This window comes from Aquarana catesbeiana, linkage group LG03 (genome assembly GCF_042186555.1).
Source record: "Aquarana catesbeiana isolate 2022-GZ linkage group LG03, ASM4218655v1, whole genome shotgun sequence".
NCBI classification, from domain to species: domain Eukaryota; kingdom Metazoa; phylum Chordata; class Amphibia; order Anura; family Ranidae; genus Aquarana; species Aquarana catesbeiana.
The window spans coordinates 537798612-537824343 of NC_133326.1; the positions used below are offsets into that span (position 1 = coordinate 537798612).

Sequence of the window (25732 nt, forward strand, 5' to 3'; positions counted from 1 at the left end):
ATATTTTCACACCAGATGTGTTTACATTGAGCTGTGCACATTAAATGCTAAGAAGCTCAACTGTAATAAAGTAATAAGCCATAATAAAAAAATGACCACACATAAATTAGTGCTAGCCTATATATGTGGTGCAATCGTTTTTATTAAGTTTTCAAAGACAGTAACAAAGCTTCAAATTTGCCCAATGCTGGGGGACAAGATCATTTGCACAGGATATCAATCAAACAAGAGAGCAATAAACAGAAACAAAACAAAATTGGCCGATTCAGTAGTAACTGGCAACATTTTGGTCAGTTTGCACAGCAGTCTGTCCGACAGAAGCCAATCTAACGACCGCCATTTGTCAAAGAGACATGCTAGACAACCAGCATTCGAACAGCACTCCCGGAAAATGGCTGTGAGCGCTGATCATTGCATTCTGGTAGGAGAGGAGTCCTCCTGTCAGTATACAATAGCACAGTGGGAGAGATCACTGCCCCAACATCACTTGTGTTGGTACGGCAATCTGTCAGGTTTTTTTTTCCGTTTCAACCTAGCAGGTTGAATGAAAAAAAAACATACAGTGTGAACCGGGCTTGAGACCAGATATCCCGGTTTCAGATATAAACCAAAGAGAACAGGAAAGAGGTGATGAAGAGGACAGAGTTCAGAAAAGGTGGAGGTAGGGAAAGAAGAGAGGATAAGTCCCTGTGAACTCAGGAAAGTCTCAGGTGTCATGCTATAAACAGTCTAGCCTGGCGTGTAAGGAGGGTGGGGAATAATTAAGCCATGGTGCCTATATTTTAATGAACTTATTTTAATAATGGCAGTCATTGAAAAAACTGGACATCTTTTTGTTAATCATTAAGGTGGTCATACAATATTTTTACAATTATTTTAAGCCTGGTACACATTAACAGTTGTTTTTTCATTCAACCCAGCGGGCTGAACAAAAAAAAAACCAAGAGCTTGGAAGTAGCCACTGTAGGAACTATACAATGTTAGTAAAGCTATCTCTCCTGCTGAGCTATTGTGTTCTGACAGGGGGATGCCCCCCGCCAGAACACACCAGCCAGCACTTTTATGCCGCGTACACACGAGCGTTTTTGCTGTCGGAATAAACTCTGAAGGTTTCTCCGATGGAATTCCGCTCAAGCTGTCTTGCATACACATGGTCACACCAAAGTCTGACCGTCAAGAACGCGGTGACGTACAACATGTATGACGGCACTAGAAAGACAGAGCGCTTCCATCTTGCTTCAGAGCATGCGTTGTTTTTGGTACGTCGGAACAGCATACAGACAAGTGGGTTTCCCGATAGAAATTAGTTCAGTCGGAAAAGTTAGAACATGTTCTCTATCTAAGTCCGTCTGAATTTTCGACGGAAAAAGTCCGATGGGGCATGCACACAGTTGGAATATACGATGAAAAGCTCCCATCGGACTTTTTATGAGGGACATTCCGCTCGTGTGTACACGGCATTAGCCATTGGCCATTCGGCCAACTTCTGTTGGACACATGGGCTGAATGTCAGCTGGTTTCTATTGAACCAGCCGATGCCGCCTGATATGTGGCCAGTGTGTACAGCTCTTCAGTGATAGTCCTTTGGTTGACAGGAATAGATAAGATGGTAATTTTTGTTGATAAGATAAAAGGCCCAGAATTGGACCACGTAATAGGGCCAATTTGCCATCTTTGTAAATACTGTAGGTTAAAAAAAGTGTATAACAAGCCAAAGACTCTGGACCAGTAAACAGTTCACATTAACCCGCTTGCCGATCAGCTTACGCAGATGTACTACGGTAGGTTGGCAGCGCTTCAGGAATCGTCGCACCTGTAGGCAGAGGCAGAACGGGGATCTGTCAGTGGACAGTTCTGACAGGGGACATGTCAGAGATCTTCTGTTCCCAGTGATCGGGAATGGCCCCTGCCATTGAAATCAATGGGCAGCGCTGCCAAAGCGTGTGCAAAGCGCTTCGGCAGCGGTGCATTTAGGGCACTTTTAACCCCTTGTTAACCCCATCTTTTGGGTTAAAAGCGCCCCACTCCTGCCCGCACAGCGCCGGTAAAATGTATTTTTTCAAAATTGTCGCTCATTTTTTGTTTAGAGCGCAAAAAATAAAAACCGCAGAGGTGATCAAATACCACCAAAAGAAAGCTTTATTTGTGGGAAACAAAGGATGTCAATCTTATTTGGGTACAGCGCCGTACGACCGCGCAATTGTCAGATAAAACGATGTAGTGCTGTATCGCAAAAAATGGCCTGGTCATTAAGGGGGCAAATCCTTCTGGGGCTGAAGTGGTTAAAAACAGGGGTTTAGTTTGCACACATTTGCAAATACATGCATAAGCTGCAGAGGCCACATCACGGCACCCCACTGTTACCTGCAGTCCTAACTCTATAAATTTTGAGAGCCTCCATAGTAGGAGCACATACTGTATATCAGGGTTCAAAATTTCAAGTCCTGAGCTAAGAGCCAGGCCTTTAGATTTACTCGCCACCAGTTGCCCCCACCCAACCCCTGCCCCGCCCCTAAACACACCTTCATAAATCATCTCATAAAATTACACTTTTAAAGAGGAACTGCAGTCTGCTCAGATAATTTGTAATAGAAACATCTTTGCCATTCTGAAGCTTCCCTCCAACCACTTTGCATATTATTTTATATATACTGTGATTGTGTACTTGCCAAATATGCTGCAGAAATCTCCCTCCACTGAGTCTGGCTGCAGCCATTTTAACTGTGGGCAGCTGAAGCTGCTTGCTGCTCACTTCCTGGATTTACACAGACACACAGAGGCACGCCTCAAGCAATGCAGCTCTCATTGGCCCTCTTATGACTCGTCCCCCTCCCTTCCAGGCAAACTCTCATGAGAGTGAGAGAGAGCTGTACATGATCTCATAAGCCTAGGCTTTTTTCCAGACAAGAAACATGAAGTGGGCTGTGTAAGGTATTTACTGGCAGAAAAAAAATGTTTTACTATCCAAAGTTAAAACAACAAGGGCAGAAGTTTTAATAGATGGAAAGATGAAAAAATGACTGAAGTTCCGCTTTAAATGTTTTATGCAGAATTAAGTTACAAAAATAAATATTAACAACAACTTTATCAGTGCCCATCAGTGCAGCCTCATCCATGCCCATCAATGCAGCCTATCAGTGCCGCCTCATTATTGTCCATCAGTGCAGCATATCAGTGCAGCCTCATCGGTGCACATCAATGCAGCCTCATCAGTGCAGCATATCAGTACAGTCTCATCAGTGCCCCTCAATGCAGCCTCATCAGTGCCCATCAGTGCAGCATATCAGTACCCATCTGTGCCCATCAGTGCAGCCTCATCAGTGCAGTCTCATCAGTGCCCATCAATGCAGCCTCATCCGTGCCCATCAATGCAGCCTCATCAGTGGCCATCAGTGCAGCCTCATCAGTGCCCATTAAAGCAGCCTATCAGTGCCCATCAATGCAGCCTCATCAGTGCCCATCAATGCAGCCTATCAGTGCCCATTATAGCAAATCAATGCAGCCTCATCATTGCCCATCAATGCAGTCTATCAGTGCCACTCAATGCAGCCTCATTAGTGCCCATCAATGCAGCCAATCAGTGCCCATCAGTGCCCATCAATGCAGCCTACCAGTGCCCATCAGCGAGGCCTATCAGTGCCCATCAATGTAGCCTCATGGGATATGGCAGCACTCCTCTTCCTCTCCCTTCCCCACAGTTTTCTTGTTGATCAAAGAGTCATCTTCCATTTAACCCAGCCATCTCCCCCTGCGATACGGCTGCTCACTCGCCCCAACTAATTATCACTCGCCAAATGTGAGCAGGTGAGCGGAAATTTTGAGGGCTGCTGTTTACAATAATGGATAGATTGAGGGCAGGTATGGCTAGAGGGAGCCCACTCCTCCTTAAAGGCACAGGGCTGCACTGGACACCCAGCAAATAACACAATGGCAGGAAGGTGTCCAGTATGCCCCCTCACTAAATAACTAACGGTACAAACAAACGGCAACTGCTCCTACCTATAACTCACCTCAACAGCAAGAAGCACATAGAAGGGCAACGCATTTTAAACAACAGCAAAGAAAAAATCCCAGCTCAACTTACCAGCCAGCCTGCAACAAACTGAATTGTCCTGTCCAACAGTTCACACTAAAAAACAGAGGTTTAATTTGCACACATTTTCAAATACATGTGTAAGCTGCAGAGGCCACATCATGGCACCCCAGTAATATCTGCAGTCCTAACTATAAATTTTGAGAGCCTCCATAGTAGGAGCGCTTATATAATAATTGGATAGATTGAGGGCAGGTACGTCTGGAGGCAGTCCATTCCTCCTTAAAGGCAGAGGGGTGCACTGGCTTGTAAGTTGAGCTGGGAATTTTTCTTTGTTGTTCCTTGTTGTTAAAGTGTTTGTTACCCTAAAAAAAACAAACAGATCCTGTTCCCTTAAAGAATGAATAACAGCACAGTGCTTGTGCTGTGTAACTTGGTCCCTTCTATCACCTAAAAAACCTGGCTGATCCTGCCTGGCTATACCCTCCCCTCTGTAAACTGACCACGGTTTATCATGGCTGCTGAGCTCTGACAACGGGGTCAGTTTATGTGTCTCGTCATCCAGCGCCCTGCTCGTGACAGCGCGCAGCCCTTCCCCTCCTGCTGCTATCATAATTACAATAAAAACATCCCATCCCCTTTGTAAAATAACATTATGTGCCCCTGTGTCTTCGTTATATAAAAAAAGCTGCCGATCTGTATCTTATATCAGAGCGTCTCCTGGCACTCACGTGACTCCTCGGCTCTCTCTCCTCTCTCCTCCCTGGCTGACGTCAGTGGGAGTTCTCGGCCCCTCCCACTATAGCTGTCAGCCTGACAAAGGAGAGTTCTGGGAAACACTCTGATATAAGGTACAGATTGGCAGCTTTTTTGTAGAACACAGACACAGGGGCACATAATGTTATGATACAGAGGGAATGGGATGTTTTTATTGTAGTGGCTTAATAACCACTTTAAGGCCAGTTATAGGTTGGAGCAGTTGCCATTTGTTTGTAACCTTGATTAAATCATGCCTTCAATCTGTTTCAAGATAACACTGGGCATGTGGTGGAATTGTTTGGGGAGTTGAAGGAGGACTGTACACTATGGGCTATTGATGCATCACAGACTTCTCTATTGCATTTTATTTATATATTTTTATTTGTTCTTTGATTTATTAGAGCCCTATATCAGAGAACTTTCGCATATACTTGAGAGGCATTTGATATAATCAATTTTACAGATGATTGAATATATAAACTAGCGCTGATATATGTATGGTTATTTTAAAGCACGGGTGTGTATTGTAATAGCAGCTGGCTAAGGTAAAAGTAATTGGGAGTTTGTTTGGGAGGCATTTACAGCACATTTTTTTTCTTATTTATAACCAAAAATGAAAGCACCTTGCCCTTCCCCATCCCAATAAATACTGAAACTGTTTATGCTGGGAGGTCAAGGCCATGGCTTTATTGATTTTACACAGCATACGTATATCAAGCATAATAACAAACAAGGAATTTCCCGCTGATAACTGAACCTGTACCAGTCACAGCTGAGCTTCAAGTTCCCAGAGGCCATCCTATCCAAAAGTTGTCAGACATCTGACTGCCCAAATCCTGCCGATGGGATCAATATGAACTAATTTGATCAATAGCAAGGTAAACTGTGCCAATAAAAATGACAATAACAAGAAAGTAGGGTGGGAGAATGGGAACATGGAAGAAACTGCCCCTTGTCCCCTGCCCCCCCTACGAACTGAAGTGGCCCCTCTACCACTCATAACATCTACTTGATTACATATTCAGATAGCATGGCACAGTATGCATCCAATAACCCTCTAATTCCAGCAGTTGAGAGATATTTTCACTAGGGTTCATGGCCCATTCAATCTTGTGGTTCCATTGTATTTCAGATTGTGGCAAGGATACCAACTACATGTGGGTGTACATCCTAATTGGGAACATGCTGCGTGGAATTGGAGAGACTCCCATCACCCCTCTGGGTATTTCATACATTGATGATTTTGCCGGAAATGAAAACACAGCTCTTTATTTGGGTAAAATCCTTTGTTGCCTCTATACATGACATGCTGTAAATACAGTACATACATAACCCAACAGCACACTAGATAAATATTCCTACACCTTAGGAAAAAACTATAATGGTTTTGGCCTCAATATGATCTTAAGGTATGTTCACACCAGCTGTTGTGTGAACCGGGCAGATAAGGAGACAAGGTATTTTGCCTTATCATGCGGCGAGACTACGCTGGAATAGCCACCCATTGCAGTACCACCGCATCTGGTGTGAATGTACTCTTAATCTGTTTGTTAAAGTTGATCCATTTTAGAGTTGTTGTTTGCTATTTTATGAACCTTTTAATACAGAGAGCAGCCACAATACAGAATTCCTAGAACACTGGGTTTTCTAATGAGAGGGTACAGCTGTAGGTATATCCTTTTAGGCACACTGTCTTTGATAAGGGGTGGAGTCATTGTTTAGCTCTAGCTATTGATCTTTGTAAACCAGGGACAACAACCAATAGACTAAACATGACAATATAAAATATTTTCTATTTTACTGATTAGAAAAAAATATATATTTTTCAGTACTAAAAAACAAAGAACACACACATATATATATTTTATATATATATATATATATATATATATATATATATATATATATTTTATATATATATATATAACAATTGTTACAGCAGAACTAAAGTTTAAAAAAAAAAACCTTTGAGCAGGCAGGTTCTTAATTGTAGAAGAGATGTGCACAATAAAGCTACCTGCCCGTCTTCTGTAGAATGTACACTGGGCTGCGAAAGTGCAGTTTACATTCCAACATTGTGCATGTGTACTGGGATGACTGCACTCCTGCACATGCACAGGAGTGACATCATCCTGTACAGGCCAATCAAGATGGCTGAAGACCAGCGCCCAGAAGAAGCCGGATAGAAGATGCCAGCGCACCATTGTGATAGTGGTAACTATTGCAGATTTTAGATCTGTTTTATTCCCCTCAAGGTTGTTAAAAAAAAAAAAAAATAACGTATGTTTTTTTTTATGTGCCTGCTTATTATGATTATTTAATAGTTATTTTCTATCTTATGGTGCAGACAGTGCTTACAATTTTTCTATTTCTACCCTGTAGCTTTTCTTCATGCGGTGGGCCTGTTTGGGCCAATGGTCGGGTTCACATTGGGTTCCTTCTTTGCCAAACTCTATGTTGATGTTGGCTTTGTGGATATGGGTGAGTTTATAGCACCGAAATCACGGTATGGTAACACATATTTTTATTTTTACTTTAGCGAGCTTTAGAACAAATGTAATATAATTTTAAACTTATTGAGAAACCATAGGTGTGGGCAGCATATTGCATTTGGGTGTGCACCCCAAAGCTCAAACACATGTGAACGATACCTGCTGTTACAGGAGGAAGGCTCTGGTGGTGGGAGACAGTTGATTGAGAGCATATTGAGTTTAACCCTAAATGCAGGCGTAAGGTGTTCCTAGAGTTGATTATAGCCTTTAATATAATGGGGCATTTACACTGGCCACTAGCACCTCCAACCACCCACCTGGTGCTGCCCCTCGATAATGCTAATGCACATGGAGGCATTTGGGTGCGCCCAGGCACATCTGGTATACCCTGTGTGCACACCTATGTATTGAGCTATATTGGGGTAAAACATTTTTTAAAAATTACTTTCCACTAAAGGTGTTTTTGCGTCCGTTAAGTATATTTCATTTATTATTTACAGACATGAATTAATGTTGTAGCACTGTCCCCGTAGGACTTGCTGAATGTTGACTACATAGGTCTCTCTCACTGGTTACCAATGGTTCCCACTTAGGTGCAGAGGGTTCCCGCTACGCTGCGGAGAATCCTCAATTGGTCGCGGAGGATTTCCCACTATGTTGCTAAGGATTCCTGCTTTGGTTGCTGAGGATTACCCACTATGTTGCTAGGGGTTCTCACTTGGTTGCTGAGAATTACCCACTATGTTGCTAGGGGTTGCTTGGTTGCTAAGAGCTCCCACTTGTTCCACCCTTACTCTTGCTTGCTCGTTACTCAAAGACCAGTCCAGGATATTTGGGTTTTTGTATTTTATTTGGAACTTGGATGGTAGAAGGGATGAGTGGGATACTCTAACTTGAACTATTCACAACAGATGAGGACCACTCTCACTTGGCCTCACTGGATTATCTGTGAAAGCAGACACACTGCTTGAACCATACAGCCACATGTATGGAAGGGTTAAGTCTTCTTGCTCTCACTAGCAGCAGACTTGCTGCACTAAATTATCTTCATGACACTCTCTAGCATCCCCTTTACTGACACCCGTCCATTGACTCTTCTAGCTGAACAGGCTCATTCGACAGGCCCCAAAGACACAGATCTGTACTCACAGTAGGCAGAATTAGATCCTTCCTGGTGTTTGCCTTCCAGTCACCTCTGCAGGACCTCTGGGCTCAGCTTCTCACTCTCTAGGCCCCTGAGTCGACCACCAAGGGCCATACAACTGCTTTCCCAGGAGAGGGCAGCCACCCCTCTCCCTCCTGGGCTCTGTTCCCCAGCTCAACTCACTCTGAGCACATGTACTCTGGCGTTATATACAGTATCCCACAATGCAATGCAGCACTTTCCCTCTGCCCATTGCCAGGACTGTAACAAAGCCTGTTCACCCACTTGCCAGGTCCACTCCCACTGTCCACTTCCAATGCCTCCCATTTGGACCAGTGGGGGACAGTCAGAACAAGCTGAGCTGCACCTGAGTACAATGAGCAGACCTAACCAATAGATCTGCTCCCTGATAGGCAGAGAGCACAAAGTTTTACCGGATCATCTTCCTGGTAAGCAGAAAGACTAAAAACTATACTCTTCTAGCACCTACCTAAGAGGGTGCTACAATGTTAATAAAAGTATCACATGGGTAGCTCCTATCCAGAAATAGTTGATGGAAATAAAATGCCAGTCTTAAAGTGTAATTACATTATTAATTGAAAGGTAGCATCAGGTTGTACAATTACATCTATTAGTCAATGTTCCATTTGCAGATGAGGTGACCATCTCCCTGCAGGACACGCGCTGGGTGGGTGCCTGGTGGATGGGATGCCTGGTTGCGGGGGCGATCAGTCTGCTGTCAGGCATTCCTTTCTGCTTCCTGCCGAGGAGTATAAAAAGGCCAGAGGTACAGAAATCTGCTGACTTACCGACATTTAAAGAGAAGGAAAAGCTAGAGCCTCACAAAAAGGCGACAATGAAAGGTGAGCAAAAAACACTTTATGTTTAACTTTTTATAACTTTTATATAAAAACACTTATATTTACCCTTTTTTTTAACCATATATTTTTATTGGAGTTGTTAATGAGAACTATACAAATTCTGCACATGAGCAAAAATGTATATACAGTGAGTAACCAAATTGCACAGTAGACTGTGTATCTATGTGTATATATATATATATATATATATATATATATATATATATATATACACACACACACACACACACACACTTGCCAATTTTTAGGGGATGGTGGAGCGGTACCTGGTTTTGTGCCACAGCGATCTGAGCTGGAAGTTTGGCCCTCCTTTCTTCCCCTGCAGTCTTCTGGGACACATCACAGGTCCCAGAAGTCTACGGGACCATTCACAAGGCACAGTGCAGTAGGAAACCTGCTGTTAACATGTAAGGCCTTAAAGCTTCACTGCCTGTTTCCCTTATATGTCCTGCACCCGAAACCGAATGAAGAATCGGCTTGGTTAAGGACATTGAGGGATCGCTGTTCAGGTAAGTGTCCTTATATTTTAAAGTCAGCAGATACAGTATTTGTAACTGCTGACTTCTATTTTTTTGGGGAAGCCTGGAGCTTCTCTTTAACCACTTTCAGACCACCTGCCGTCGTTATATGGCGGTATTTTGCAGAGGAATATCGTTGTTATGACAGCATCTAGCTGCCATAACCCCGGTATCCTCTTCTTCAGTGGGCGGTCCACTTTCAGATAAAAGTGGTCTCTTTTATCAGCGGCGGGAGAGGGCCCTCCAGCTGCGCTCCAGTGCCCTCTGCCGCTTACCAGACCCATCGGTAGCGGCGGAGGCGATCGGGTCCTCTCCCTGGCTTGGTATGAAGACAAGTGAGGGAAAGATGGCCCCCACCCTTCTCCATACCATTGCAGGGTGGAAGTGGCATTTTTAAAGAGACTTCTTTTTTTTCAAATGACATTTACAGTATCTCACAAATGTGAATACACCCCTCACAGTTTTGTAAATATTTTATTATATCGTTTAATGTGACAAAACCGGAGAAATTACACTTTGCTACAATGTAAAGTAGTGCGTGCATAACAGTGTAAATTTGCTGACCCCTCAATATAACTCAACACACAGCCATTGATGTCTAAACTGCTGGCAACCAAAGTGAGTACACCCCTAAGTGAAAATGTCCAAATTGGGCCCAATTAGCCATATTCCCTCCCTGTTGTCATGTGACTCGTTAGTGTTACAAGATCTCAGGTGTGAATGGGGAGCAGGTGTGTTAAATTTGGTGTTATCGCTCTCACTCTCTCATACTAGTCACTGGAAGTTCAACATGGCACTTCATGGCAAAGAACTTTCTGAGGATCTGAAAAAAAGAATGGTTGCTCTACATAAAGATGGCCTAGGCTATAATAAGATTGCCAAGACCCTGAAACTGAGCTGCAGCACGGTGGCTAAGACCATACAGCAGTTTAACAGGACAGGTTCCACTCAGAACAGGCCTCACCATGGTCAACCAAAGAAGTTGAGTGCACGTGCTCAGCATCATATCCAGGGGTTGTCGTTGGGAAATAGACGTATGAGTGCTGCCAGCATTGCTGCAGAGGTTGAAGGGGTGTGGGGGGGTCAACCTATCAGTGCGTAGACCATATGCCGCATCAAATTGGTCTGCATGGCTGTCATCCCAGAAAGAAGCCTCTTCTGAAGATGATTCACAAAAAAGCCCGCAAACAGTTTGCTGAAGACAAGCAGACTAAGGACATGGATTACTGGAACCATGTGCTGTGGTCTGATGAGACCAAGATAAATTTATTTGGTTCAGATGGTGTCAAGCGTGTGTGGCGGCAATCAGGTGAGGAGTACAAAGACAAGTGTGTCTTGCCTAGTCAAGCAGGTTGATTGGGAGTGTCATGGTGTGGGGCTGCATGAGTGCTGCCGGAACTGGGGAACTACAGTTCATTGAGGGAACCATGAATGCCAACATGTACTGTGACATACTGAAGCAGAGCATGATCCTATCCCTTTGGAGACTGGGCCGCAGGGCAGTATTCAAACATGACAACGACCCCAAACACACCTCCAAGATGACCACTGCCTTGCTAAAGAAGCTGAGGGTAAAGATGATGGTCTGGCCAAGCATGTCTCCAGACCTAAACCCTATTGAGCATCTGTGGGGCATCCTCAAATGGAAGGTGGAGGAGCGCAAGGTCTCTAACATCCACCAGCTACGTGATGTCGTCATGGAGAAGTGGAGGAGGACTCCAGTGGCAACCTGTGAAGCTCTGGTAAACTCCATGCCCAAGAGGGTTAAGGCAGTGCTGGAAAATAATGGTGGCCACACAAAATATTGACACTTTGGGCCCAATTTGGACATTTTCACTTAAGGGTGTACTCACTTGTGTTGCCAGCGGTTTAGATATTAATGGATGTGTGTGTTGAGTTATTTTGAGGGGACAGCAAATTTACACTATTATATATAAGCTGTACACTCACTACTTTACATTGTAGCAAAGTGTAATTTCTTCAGTGTTCTCACATGAAAAAAAATATAATAAAATATTTACAAAAATGTGAGGGGTATACTCACTTTTGTGAGATACTGTAATTTATTTATATTACATTTTAGTGTAAATATGAGATCTGAGGTCTTTTTGACCTCAGATCTCATATTTAAGAGGTCATACTTTTTTTTTTTTTATTACAAGGGATGTTTACATTCCTTGTAATAGGAATAAAAGCGACACAAAAAAAAAAAAAAAAGAAGAACAGTGTAAAAATAAAAAATAAAATGATGAAGAAAAAAAAAAAAGTAAACGCGTCCTGTCCCGCCGAGCTCGCGTGCAGAATCAAACGCATACGTGAGCAGCGCGCACATATGAAAACGGTGTTCAAACCACACATGTGAGGTATCGCCGTGATCAGTAGAGCGAGAACAATAATTCTAGCCCTAGACCTCCTCTGTAACTCAAAACATGCAACCTATAGAATTTTTTAAACATCGCCTATAGAGATTTTTAAGGGTAAAAGTATCTCGCCATTCCATGAACGGGCGCAATTTTGAAGCGTGACATGTTGGGTATCAATTTACTCTGCGTAACATTATCTTTCACAATATAAAAAAAAAAAAAAAATTGGGCTAACTTTACTGTTGTATAATTTTTTTTTTCAAAAAAGTGTGCTTGCAAGAGTGCTGCGCAAATACGATGTGACAGAAAGTATTGCAACGACTGCCAATTTATTCTCTAGGGTGTTAGAAGAAAATGAATTTTTGTCTTTTTTTTTTATACAAATAGAGCTTTCTTTTGGTGGTATTTGATCACTTCTGGGTTTTTTATTTTTTGCGCTATAAATGAAAAGAGACCGAAAATTTTGAAAAACGCATTTTCCTTAGTTTCTGTGATAACAATTTGCAAATTATTAATTTTTCTTCATAAATTTTGGCCACAATTTATACTGCTAGATATCTTTGGTAAAAAGAACCCAAATTAGTGGATATTATTTGGTCTTTGTGAAAGTTAGAGAGTCTACAAGCTGTGGTGCAAATCATAAAAAATTGATCACACCTGATGTTCGGGTCACAAGAAATGAGACCACCAGTACAAGTCAGGAAAGTACAAATACCCCCCAAATGACCCCTTTTTTGAAAGTAGACATTCCAAGGTATTTAGTAAGATGCATGGTGAGCTTTTTTGATGTTGTCATTTTTTCCCACAAATGAAGATTTTTTTTTTTTCCCCCTCACAAAATTGTCATAGGTTATTTCTCTCACATGGCATGTATATACCACAAATAACACCCCAAAATACATTCTGCTACTCCTCCTGAGTATGGCGATACCACATGTGTGGGACTTTTCACAGCCTGGCCACATAGAGAGGCCCAACATGCACGGAGCACCATCAGGTGTTCTAGGGACATAAACTACACATCTAACTTGCTGACTACCTATTACACTTTTGAAGGCCCTGGAGCACCAGGACAATGACACGTAACACTGACGTGGCACTGATGACAGATGGCACTGATACGTGGCACTGATGACAGATGGCACTAATACGTGGCACTGACAGATGGCATTAATACGTGGCACTGACGACACGTGACCCTGATGACAGATGGCACTTATGACACGTGACACTGACAGGTAGTGTAACGAGCCCCTTGCTCGCTCGGTTCCACTCTCCCGACACTCCTCTGCAGTTATTGAATCAGATTGCAACGTCTGATGGTTCAGTCTTCCCATGCTCCGGGATTAGAACTTCAGCTATGTGCCGTTCTAACCCAGTTGTGATAGCTCAGAACAAACACCAGGCAGGCTGTATGCAAATTTCAAACAGGAATCTACTTTATTGCAAAATACAGGCTTTTATACACTAAAAGTGGAGGTGCAGACCTCATGCTCATATTACTCTAACAATACAGCTGTAACCTAATTAACATGAGCTAATTAACTAATCCCTTTAGACAGCCTAGATGACTCAGACATGACCTTTAGGCCAGACTGGCCATCTTGTAGTTCAGAAAATCCAATCAACATAATCACAATAGCAGAGTTAATTAAACACAAACAATGGGGATCTAATGACTCTTAGATCCCATACTAGAGACTTATTTACAATACACATTTTAGCAGACAACAGACAGGTAGCTGGAATTGATGACATTAGCATTTAACAGTAGGAGTCCCAACGGTATGAATCAGTCACTATTCCAATATTCATGACAGATGGCACTGATGACAGATGACACTAATATGTGGCACTATTGTCAGATGGTACTTATACGTGGCACTGGGGACAGATGGCAGTGGGGACACTTTTTTCGACTCGCGCTACAGCGGTTCGCTCTCCCTCCTCACACGCTGTCTCTGTGTGAGGAGGGAGAGCCGGCAATGAGTGATGATCTCCTATGTTTACATGAGATCATCGCTCATTGGCACTGCCGATCGCGCTGAAAACGGCTGCTATGATTGGCCGTTTACAGCGATCTGTGACTGGCTGTGTCCAAGGGACACGGCCAGCACAGAACTTCCCCGATGCACGCATCGCGGAAGTAAACAGGAGGACATCCAGGGACGGCCTCCCGGCACGAAATGGTTAAGTAGTTAAAGTGTTACTAAACCCACAACAGTGAAATCAGTCTGTATATGCAGTAAAGCTTGCTTGTTAAACTCTCTGTGGAACATAAAGGGTTAATCCTCTGCATTGTGTAAAAAGGCTGTTTGAGCCCGTCTTCTATGATGTCAGGGTGCAGATGCTCAGTGGTGTGTGTAATATAGACATATATCAAATCAGAAAAATAAATACACAAAAAAGTGCATAACAGTAATTCATTTAAAATAAAGTGCACATGTGCTGAAAGTGCATAATAGTCTGTCTTCAACAGTAAATAAAGTGCCCAGTTCTCCTTCTTCAGTGAAAACAGCTTCAGTGTGACAACATGAAAACAAATGGTGTACTTCCACCCATGGAGCTTATCTGTGCCCATCAGTGCTACCTCACCAGTGACATCTCATCAGTGCCCATTGTAATGGTCATACCAATTTTGTTCACGTTCAGCCATTTTATTTGTCATTAGCTTCTCTGTTTTAAAACCAGAGATCCAGCAGCTTTGATTCTTGTCCCCTCTTCTTCTTTCACTTTATACAAAAGAAAAACTGTTAACTGATGCCAGGACCTTATCAATTAATTGATCAGACACACAGACCTTTCCATTACCCAATCCACAATTTAAGTCTAGAAAGCCTAATGCCGCGTACACACGATCAGACTTTACGGCAGACTTTGTCCGGCGGACTTTGACTGACTTTCCGAATGAATGGACTTGCCTACACACATTCAACCAAAGTCCGACGGATTCATACGTGATGATGTACGACCAGACTAAAACAAGGAAGTTCATAGCCAGTAGCCAATAGCTGCCCTAGCGTTGGTTTTTGTCCATCGGACTAGCATACAAACAAGCAGACTTTTCGACCGGACTCAAGTCCGTCGGAAAGATTTGAAACATGTTTCATTTCTAGGTCCGTCGAACTTTTGGGGAAAAAAAGTCCGCTGGAGCCCACACACGATCGAATTGTCCGACGGACTCCGGTCCGCCGGACCAAGTATGCCGTAAAGTCCGATCGTGTGTACGCGGCATAATAAAAACTGTCACCCTTTCAAGTGGAGCAATCCAGAGTACTAACAAACAGATACCGGTTGTAAATAGCTCAGTTGGAGGTGATGGCCAATACACATCTCTGCAGACAGGGTAGCAGTTACAACTCTGAAACTTGAGTACATTTCGTAACTCCTGAAATAATAATAGCACAGCCAGAATATAGACATATTTAATTCCCTCAGTCAATTTATATAGTGTTTTGAGTCCTAACACCATCGCCCTAGGAGTACTGGGAGCAGAACCAGCCCAGTTCATCTCCTAGGCGAACTGGGCATCTGAAACCTGTCATATCTATATAAATTTTGAAGCTATATTCAAGCTGGACAATAATCTGCATGTTAGCAGGCTGTACCCGGTAGGTACATAGATATGAGTACCTAGAGAAAAAAAAACTGTCTCCGAGACATAGTCATAACCATAGTGACATCCCAGAAAATACTCCTCAGAAGCTTAATTGGTCAAAAAAATGCCAGGACAGTTTGACAGGTCTTGTGAGTGTACAGCTTGTATAACAGTGTACATTTGCTGTCCCCTCAAAATACCTAAACACACAGCCATTAATGTCTATACCGCTGGCAACAAAAGTGAGTACACCCCTAAGTGAAAATTTCCAAATTGGGTCCAAAGTGTCAATATTTTGTGTGGCCACCATTATTTTCCAGCACTGCCCTAACCCTCTTGGGCATGGAGTTGACCAGAGATTCACAGATTGCCACTGGAGTCCTCTTGTATTCCTCCATGACGACATCACGGAACTGGTGGATGTTAGAGACCTTGCGCTCCTCCACCTTCCATTTGAGGATGCCCCACAGATGCTCAATAGGGTTTAGGTCTGGAGACATGCTTGGCCAGTCCATCACCTTTACCCTCAGCTTCTTTAGCAAGGCAGTGGTCATCTTGGAGGGTTGTTTGGGGTCGTTATAATGTTGGAATACTGCCCTATGGCCCAGTCTCCGAAGGGAGGGGGATCATGCTCTGCTTCAGAATGTCACAGTACATGTTGGCATTCATGGTTCCCTCAATGAACTGTAGCTCCCCAGTGCCGGCAGCACTCATGCAGCCCCAGACCATGACACTCCCACCACCATGCTTGACTGTAGGCAAGACACACTTGTCTTTGTACTCTTCACCTGGGTGCCGCCACCACACACACACACACACACACACACACACACCTGACACCATCTGAACCAAAGAAGTTTATCTTGGTCTCATCAGACCACAGGACATGGTTCCAGTAATCCATGTGCTTAGTCCGCTTGTCTTCAGCAAACTGTTTGCGGGCTTTCTTGTGCATCCTCTATAGAAGAGGCTTCCTTCTGGGCTGACAGCCATGCAGATCAATTTGATGCAGTGTGCCGCGTATGGTCTGAGAACTGACACCCCACCGCTTCAACCTCTGCAGCAATTCTGGCAGGACTCATACGTCTTTTTCCCAAAGACAACCTCTGGATGTGACGCTGAGCATGTGCACACAACTTCTTTGGTCGACCATGGCGAGGCCTGTTCTGAGTGGAACCTGTCCTGTTAAACTGCTGTATGGTCTTGGCCACTGCAGCTCAGTTTTCGTTTCTGGTAAGTAAAAACCCAAAAAAAAAAAAAAAAAAAAAAAAAAAAAAAAAAGAAGAGGGCATGAGTACCCCCCCGAAGAGCTGTTACAAATTCCAGTAAACATGATTTTTCCTCCTTTAGCCTGACATGTTTCAGGAAATGTATCCCTTCCTCAGAGGCATTGTAGGAGAGAATACAAATAAGTTCTGATAAAGAGCAGGAATAGTGGTTTCAGAATGACATTTCAGGGTGGCATCAACATTGTAGCACGTGAGCATGTTCGACATACATTTCGACATTGAATTGTAAAAGATTTTCATAAGGGTATTTAAAAACACAATTCAATGAGAGAGTACGTTTATTGCTGCCTGTTCATCGAAGGACGATGAACCCCGTCTGGGCTCGGAGCAGCCCTCACAAGGGTGCCCACTAAAAACAGCCCCCGCGCCTCAGTCAGAGAGAGACCCTAATGGATAGGCAAGAGACCTGATGAAGTAAAAAAGTATATGTAAATATTCAAAAATAAAGCCAATAAAAAAGAAACATTGCAGTTGTGGCGATTGTTCAAAAAATACTAAGTATTAGAATAATTTGGCAATATGAAGCTAAATAGCAAACATATTGATATATATAGGGATGATTGCTTTTAATAGCCACAAAGCAATGATTCTAGAGGTGAGCAGCCAAATTGTTTATATAAGAAAAAAAATAGAAAGAATAGCAACAAATAAATATATCTGCTTACCTGAAATGCATATATATGTACGAGTGGCTAAAGTGTTGTTAATCCTGGGAGACAGAGTCTGCAGTGGCCGATACGTCATCTGCGGACTTTTAAAGAAGTCAGCGCCAGTTTCAGGTTCTTGGCAATCTTCTTATAGCCTAGGCCATCTTTATGTAGAGCAACAATTCTTTTTTTCAGATCCTCAGAGAGTTCTTTGCCATGAGCTGCCATGTTGAACTTCCAGTGACCAGTATGAGAGAGTGAGAGCAATAACACCAAATTTACCACACCTGCTCCCCATTCACACCTGAGGCTAGAGCTGCACAATTCTGGCTAAAATAAGAATCACGATTTTTTTGCTAAGAAGATAGATCACGATTCTCACGGCGCAACATCATCTTTCACATTAAAACAAAAAAATTGGGCTAACTTTACTGTTTGTTTTTTTTTTTAATTCATTGAAGTGTATTTTTTCCCCAAAAATTGTATTTGAAAGACCGCTGGGCAAATACAGTGTGACATAAAATATTGCAGCAATTGCCATTTTATTCCCTAGGGTTTCTGCTAAAATTATATATATATATATATACACATACATACATACATACATACATACATACAATGTTTGGGGGTTCCAAGTAATTTTCTAGCAAAAAATATTGATTTTAACTTAAGAAAGAAGTGTCAGAAAAGATTTAGACTTTAAGTGGTTAAACTTCCTGCATTTTACAGTTGTTTAAAAACTTGGCAGATTGCCCAGATTATTTATTTACACATAAGTTCTTTCCCTTTGATCTAAGGAGGAAGCTTAGTTACAATGTTTCATGTTAAAAAGACTTGGCATAAAGCCCAGATGCTTTCTTTTGGACAGCTGAGTGAGCAGATTAAGTCTCTCCACTTGTTTATATGAAAGAATTGGCAAACTCTGCAGGATAGATCAGAGGTGAATCGAGATCACGATTTTTTAAGGATTAATTGTGCAGCTCTACCTGAGACCTTGTAACACTAACAAGTCACATGACACCGGGGATTTGGACATTTTCGCTTAGGGGTGTACCTCACTATTGTAGCCAGTGGTTTAGACATTAATGGCTGTGTGTTGTTATTTTGAGGGGACAGCAAATTTACACTTATATACAAGCTGTACACTCACTACTTTACATTGAAGCAAAGTGTCATTTCTTTGGTGTTGTCACATGAAAAGATAATAAAATATTTACAAAAACTTTTGTGAGATACTGTACCTGTCTGCAGTGACAGTGTGTGTTACAGACATTTATTCTAAAATCGTAGTTGGTATTGCTAACCTTGTGGACGTTCCGACTCTTCAGTAAAAGTCTGTGGTGGCATTTAAAGGGTTAATAGCTTAATTAACTTAACCGCTTGCCAACCAGCCGCCGTCATTATACTGCGGCAGGTCGGCATGATCCTGCCAACCGTTGTAGCTATACATGTGTGTCCGCCATAATGTCGCAGTAACGAAAAAAAAAAATAAAAAGAAATAAAATTATCGCAGATCGCCGCCATTACTAGTAAAAAAATAAATAAGCTATAAATCTATCCCCTATTTTGTAGACGATATAACTTTTGTGCAAACCAATCAATATATGCTTATTGTGATTTTTTTTACCAAAAATATGTAGAAGAGTGCAACGTCGCACGACCGCGCAATTGTCAGTTAAAGCGAGGCAGTGCCGAATCGCAAAAAATGGCCTGGTCATTCTGCAGCCAAATCTTCCGGGGATTAAGTGGTTAAAGGGTAACTGCACTTTTGTGGGGAAAAAAATAGCAAATAAAGAAAAAATATAGCCTATACAATTGCCACACAAGCTATATTGTAATTGAATGTTAATAAAAATTACCTTTCCTTTTAAATCTGCAGCCGCTGTAATTTAAAAAAAAAATGCAATACAATATGGCTACCTGGAGGTGTTCTGTACACAGAATGTGTACTAACCACCCCCCATAAACATAATTTCCCTATTGTGTTTGGCTCACCATTTTTCCCAGAAGATACAAGTCAGATTTCAGGTATCCCCTGCAACAAAAATTTAATTTTTGGTGAGATACTCCCTATAGGAACATGTCTAAAGGGTTGCAGGCCCAGCAGCTTTCCCCATTAGTGCTCTGCAGCTGCCAACAGCTGACTAAAAATTTTGAAACCACTCCCATTAGACTCACTCAGCACAGAGGAACAAACAGGGATTTCTTCAGAATAACAAAAAGGTAGGAATCTGGAACAAAAGGTTGTTATAATCCTTGCTATTCTGACTCCAATTATTGTAAAGCAACTATCCCTTGTGAGACCTCTATGCCTGGCCTGTATAAGATATAATCACTGAAGGCAATCCTCATCAGATAGTTTGAACTCACCAGATACCGATTCCACCCACAAGATGCTTTTATTGTGAACATCAGGTTACAGCAGATGACAGGATACAAACAGATGAACAGCATAGTTGCCAACAGTCCCGAATTTCGGACCCTCGTCCCAGTCGGAGGCTGTCCCGAATTGGGATTTGCCCAGGGGAAAAAAAAAAAAAAAAAAAAAAAAAAAAAGGGAATGTTTGCAATTTGCATTTTTGGGAACGGGCTTCAGTAAAATGGCGGCCGGTCCCGCCGCCGCTTGATCGCCCCCCCTTGTGTTCAGTAGAGCGGGGAAGGGGGCTCGATCTGTGCAGCCAATGAATTGGCTTCTCCTCTCGCACAGATCGGCCCCTCCCCTCTCCACTGAACACATGGCGCCGGACGCTGCACCGGAGGCCGCTCTATTTGCTCACTGCTGGGGCCTGGCGGGCGTTATGGGAGGGGAGGGTCTGCTGAGGGCGTCTGCACTGATGGAGGGGGTTCTGCTGAGGGGGTCTGCACTGATGGGGTTCTGCTCTGAGGGCGTCTGCACTGATGGAGGGGGTTCTGCTGAGGGGGTCTGCACTGATGGGGTTCTGCTCTGAGGACATCTGCACTGATGGAGGGGGTTCTGCTGAAGGGGTCTGCACTGATGGAGGGGGTTCTGCTGAGGGGGTCTGCACTGATGGAGGGGGTTCTGCTGAGGGGGTCTGCACTGATGGAGGGGGTTCTGCACTGATGGAGGGGGGGGGTCTGTACTGAGGGGGTTCTGCACTGATGGAGGGGGGTCTGCTCTGAGAGGGTCTGCACTGACTCTGCTGGGGGCACCTGATGCAAGGAGGGACTCTGCCGGGGGCACCTGATACGTGGACAGACTCTGCTAGGGACACCTGATGCAAGGACGGACTCTGCTGGTGGCACCTGATGCAAGGATGGACTCTGCTGGTGGCAGGGGACACGCTCAGGGATCCCACTGATTCTGCATTATGGTGAGTTGAATGATTTATTTTTATATTACAATGTAAGAATAGAAATAATGCGCTTCAATCATCCTGACACCATAACAATCATGGTGCCGGGATGATTGAAGAGCTAACACCAGCTGTTTGGAGTATCTTTATCTGCTGATTGTTAAAAACTTTCTAGAATACACATATTTCTATTGTTGTGTAGGATCTGGGGCTGCTGTCCCTTCATTCCTCTCTCCCCCTTTCCATCCCTTATTCATCTCAGACTCTAACCACACCCCCTTTGAGCCACGCCCAATATTTCACGTAAACCATGCCCTTTTTTTGCCGCGGCACGCTCCGCAGTTTTGTTTTTATTGCTAAGCCACGCCCATAAATGCATGCCCGGCCCCCTAATTATACGGCCTTGCTTACAGCCAAAAAAGTGTCCCACGTTTTTTTTTTTTTGCAATGTTGGCAACTATGGAACAGGTTGTAGTATTTATGCGGTCAAAAGATGATATTGTCTGTAGCTTACAATGCAGAATACATGTGCCCTGCTACATGTGGTTTGTTGCTGCATCCATGACACAGAAAGTACAACAGGAAGAAGGGTGGATCGTTACATATAAAAGGAAGCGTGTCATAACATAAGGGAAAATAAACTTGAGAAAACAAGTGCATTACCACAAAAGGTCACTAGATGGCAGCATGTGAGCTAAATATAAACATCCATAGAAAATAGTCTACATAAAAATTCTATGCCCCGTTGGGGCAGCACACTCCCCGTCTGGAATGGTAAATGTCACTATATACACATCAGAACGGTAGTTATGCAACTGCAAATAACAAACAGTGTAATTTGCTAGATGTCTTGAAGACCTGAAAGACGTAAAAAGAACATGCATATAATGCAATAACAATAACTCTTAATATAAGGCTTCAAGTTATGTCAACTAAAGTTCAAGACACTTTCTTCTTGAAGTCACAGGTAGGATCCAGCAGCGCAGGCAAACAAGTTCACTCTCCGAAGGGTAAGAGCAGAATAAGTTCCGTGATAGGTCTGATGAAAGTCTTTACAGTCTCTTGTCTTGAAACCTTCACCTCCACCATACGTACTTTACCGTCATCACTAGGAACGCTCTTTACAATAAGTCCCATGGGCCATTTGATTCTTTCAGCTTGCTGGTCCTTAAGCAGAACGAGATCTCCAACTTGTATGTTAGGGATCAGCCATTGCCATTTTCTGCGTCCTTGCAGAGTAGAAAGATACTCCATCTTCCAACGATTCCAGAAGCAGCTGGCGAGGTGTTGTACTCGTTTCCACTTGTCATAGCACAGATTTCCTGCTTTAAAAAGTTTCCAGGTGGAACAGGAACAGACCCAAGCTTCTGGGTAAGAAGAGTAGTTGAGATAAGGATAGTTAGGGTCTCTTTGGACACTGAAACTAGAAGAAACCACAGCTGAAGACATCAGCTGTGGTTTCTTCTGGATGATCCAGCAGGAATTCAGGACCCGTTAACCAAGAAGAATTTGCAAAGACACTTGCAGACACTGGCCTGATCTGCAGGGTTAATTTCAGATGGAACATAATGCCATTGTTCAGGTTTTTTTTTTTAATCAGAAAAGTTTTTATTTGTCATGAAAAAAATAAAGAATTACAGAGGTACATTGTGCACAAATACATTGTAAAATCTGCAGGTTATACATTAGCAAGAGTATTATGCCAGTTTGTTGGGCCTTGCACGGAACAAAGTTGTGATAGTTCTAACAATGTATTTGAATCAGGTATGTTCTGTCAAAGCTTATTACATTAAATGCAGATTTATTGAGGGTTAACAAAAAATAAAGACAGGAAATAAAGGGAGTATGGTGTACCCTGTGAGAACCATAAAGAGTAACAGTATTTTTTCCAAAACATATAAGTAGAGTTTTATTCAATACTTTAACCCATGTCTCGGCTCTTTTTTCCTTTTGGTTACCTTCTTACCCATGGTGTGCCTGTAAAGCCATTCTGTCTTATTGTGCTAATTTGGCTTGATCGTGTTGTAGTATCTTAGCATACGTGGTCGGGGGGGGGGGGGGGGGGGGGGGGCCCAGCCCCCGGGCTACCCTGTCACCCAATTTGTTTTTAAGTACAGGTGTCAGGTGACTGTGTCCACCTGTCCCATATTTGCTCATATTTTAGGGGGCAACCTCTGTGTATGTAGATCAGTTTTTTATAGGGTAGTGTATTGTTGACCTCAGCTAGCCAGTGTGGGAACTCCGGAGGATTAGGTCTCATCCAGGCCCTAGCGATGACTTTTCGAGCTGAAAAGAGTGTTTCGTGCACAAAGACCTTTTGGAATTTATTTATTTCGGGATCTGATAAAATACCCAATAGGCAGAGTTTGGGCTGCAGTGTTACAGGGGAGCCCATTGTGTCGTGGAGGAATCTCGCCACTTGTACCCAGTATGCCTGGATTTGGGGGCACTGCCACAATAAATGAAAAAAGGTTCCGGTAGCTTGGTTACAAATTATGCACATTGTGGATTGACCCTCCCTGTATTTGGACAATCTTAATGGCGTGAGGTATGCTCTGTGGATCATGAAAAGTTGGGTCAAGCGGTCTGACAGTCTGGGGGACACTAGTTTGCATGCGTCTAGAGCATCACTCCATTCGTCGTCTGCCAGTGTGCCTACCTCTCCTTCCCACCTTGTTTTCAGGGCGTAGGCTGATGAAGTAGCCTGTGGTATCGTTAGCATTGAGTAGAACTGGGAGATTAGTTTTTTTGGGTCAGGGCATTTCACTGCTTCCATTAATGGGTTGCCTACCATGTGACATTCCCCCGAAGGGAACTGCGCGTAAAAAGCATGACGCAATTGCATGTACCTGAAAAGCATTTGGTTTGGGAGCATGTATTCTGTTTTTAGCCTATCAAACGTTTTTAGCCTGTCGTGGTGTACAATATGTAGTAGATAAATGATTCCTCTGGAGCTCCATAGTTCGCTGTCTGGTAGCATATCAAACTCAGGGAGGTTCGAATTGTGCCACAGGGGAGTGAACTCGTTAATCGTTGGTAGTTGGAGTCTATGCATGGACAGATTCCATATTTTGGTATAGTGATAAGGTAGTGTTTTACGGTTGGTGTTCCTGTCTGCCCCTGTGGCTTTCCCCGCTATCACAGTTAGTGGGTCCTGTGACACCTGGGACCACCCCGGGCACACTAAGTGTAGGTATCTTTTCCTGTCTGTCTTATCCACATGGAATAGCTGGGATAGCTGCGCTGCGATGTAATAAATATTAAAGTCCGGCACAGCCATTCCCGCCAGGTCCGTGGGGTTTTTAAGTTTCTGCCATGCTATTTTATGTCTTTTATTGCCCCATACGAATGGCTTTATGATGGCTTCCATCAGCTTGAAATGCCTAAGCACCAGGTATATTGGCGAGTGCCAGATCATGTAGAGAATTTTAGGTAGGAGGACCATTTTGGTCAAATTTATTCGTCCCATTACTCCCAGTGGAAGGCGGGCCCACACCTGTGTTTTGTGCTTAAGCATTGCAAACAGTGGGGTTATGTTGAGTGTCTCGTAGTCTGCTGGGTCTTTTGTGGTTTTTATACCCAAGTATTTTATAGTGTCTACTCTCTGCAGGGGTAGTTCGGCCCTGTCCCTGGGTTGCGGGAAGCTGTCAAGAGGTAATATCTGGGATTTGTCCCAGTTGATCCGGAGGCCGGAGAACCTGCCGAATCGTTCTATAAGGTCCAGTGCTAGGGGTAAGGAACTCTCAGAGTCATCCAGGTATAGCAGGGTGTCGTCTGCGTAGGTGCTGATTTTTTCGGTCACATCTCCCCTGCTAAGTCCTTTAATTTCGGGGTGTGCCCGGATGGCCTCGGCCAAGGGCTCTGCCGCCAGTGCATACAGTAGAGGCGACAGAGGGCACCCCTGCCTCGTGCCCCTAGATAACAGGAATTGGTCAGATGGTAGTCCGTTCGCCAATACCCTTGCTGATGGAGATTGGTACAAGAGTTGTACCCATTTTATAAAATTAGGGCCAAATCCGAATCTGCCCAGGCACCTCCACAGGTATTCCCATTCTACTGAATCGAACGCCTTGGCTGTATCCAAGGCGACGATTATTCTGGACCCTATATTGTCATGTGTGGCTTGTAGGTTTATGAACAGTCTTCTAAGATTGAAGGATGTATTTCTGCCCGGCATAAACCCCGCTTGATCACTATGAATTAAGGAAAGGATTACTTTATTGAGGCGGATGGCTAGAATTTTTGCAAGGATTTTTATGTCTACTTGAAGTAGAGATATGGGGCGGTAGGACTCGGGAATAAGTGGGTCCTTCCCAGGTTTGGGGATTAATACTATGGTGGCCTCTCTCATGGATGCTGGTAGTCTAGAGTCCTTGAATATGGCCTCATATAGCTGTAGCAGTCTGGGGATCAGTACTTCCGAGTATGTGGAGTAGAACTCCGCTGGTAGGCCGTCCGAGCCCGGGGACTTCGAGGCCGGGAATTCCGCCAGGGCTCCCGATACCTCGTCTATTGTCAGTGGGGCTTCTAGTTCCTCAACTTGTTCCGCAGAGAGCTGGGGGATTGTCAGCTCTCCTAGGAATGTTTCTATTGGGGTGGTGTCGGGTGAGGCTGTTGTTGTGTAGAGTTTGTGGAAGAATTTTTTAAAGATATCTGTAACTCTATGTGGTTCTGTTTCTATAGCTCCACTGGAT

At 43.4% G+C, this 25732-nt stretch overlaps 1 protein-coding gene across 3 annotated transcripts in view; it reads left to right on the top strand.

Moving 5' to 3' along the window:
• LOC141132688 (solute carrier organic anion transporter family member 1B3-like) overlaps positions 1–25732 on the top strand; it is a 191276-nt gene that overhangs the window by 38548 nt on the left and 126996 nt on the right. The window contains exons 6-8 of one of the 3 annotated variants that reach the window (XM_073621406.1): positions 5925–6068; positions 7175–7273; positions 9064–9291. In XM_073621406.1, the coding sequence (XP_073477507.1) occupies positions 5925–6068; positions 7175–7273; positions 9064–9291 (471 nt within the window). The remainder of the gene's footprint in view (positions 1–5924; positions 6069–7174; positions 7274–9063; positions 9292–25732) is intronic. The other 2 variants (XM_073621407.1, XM_073621408.1) reach the window with 2 other exon arrangements.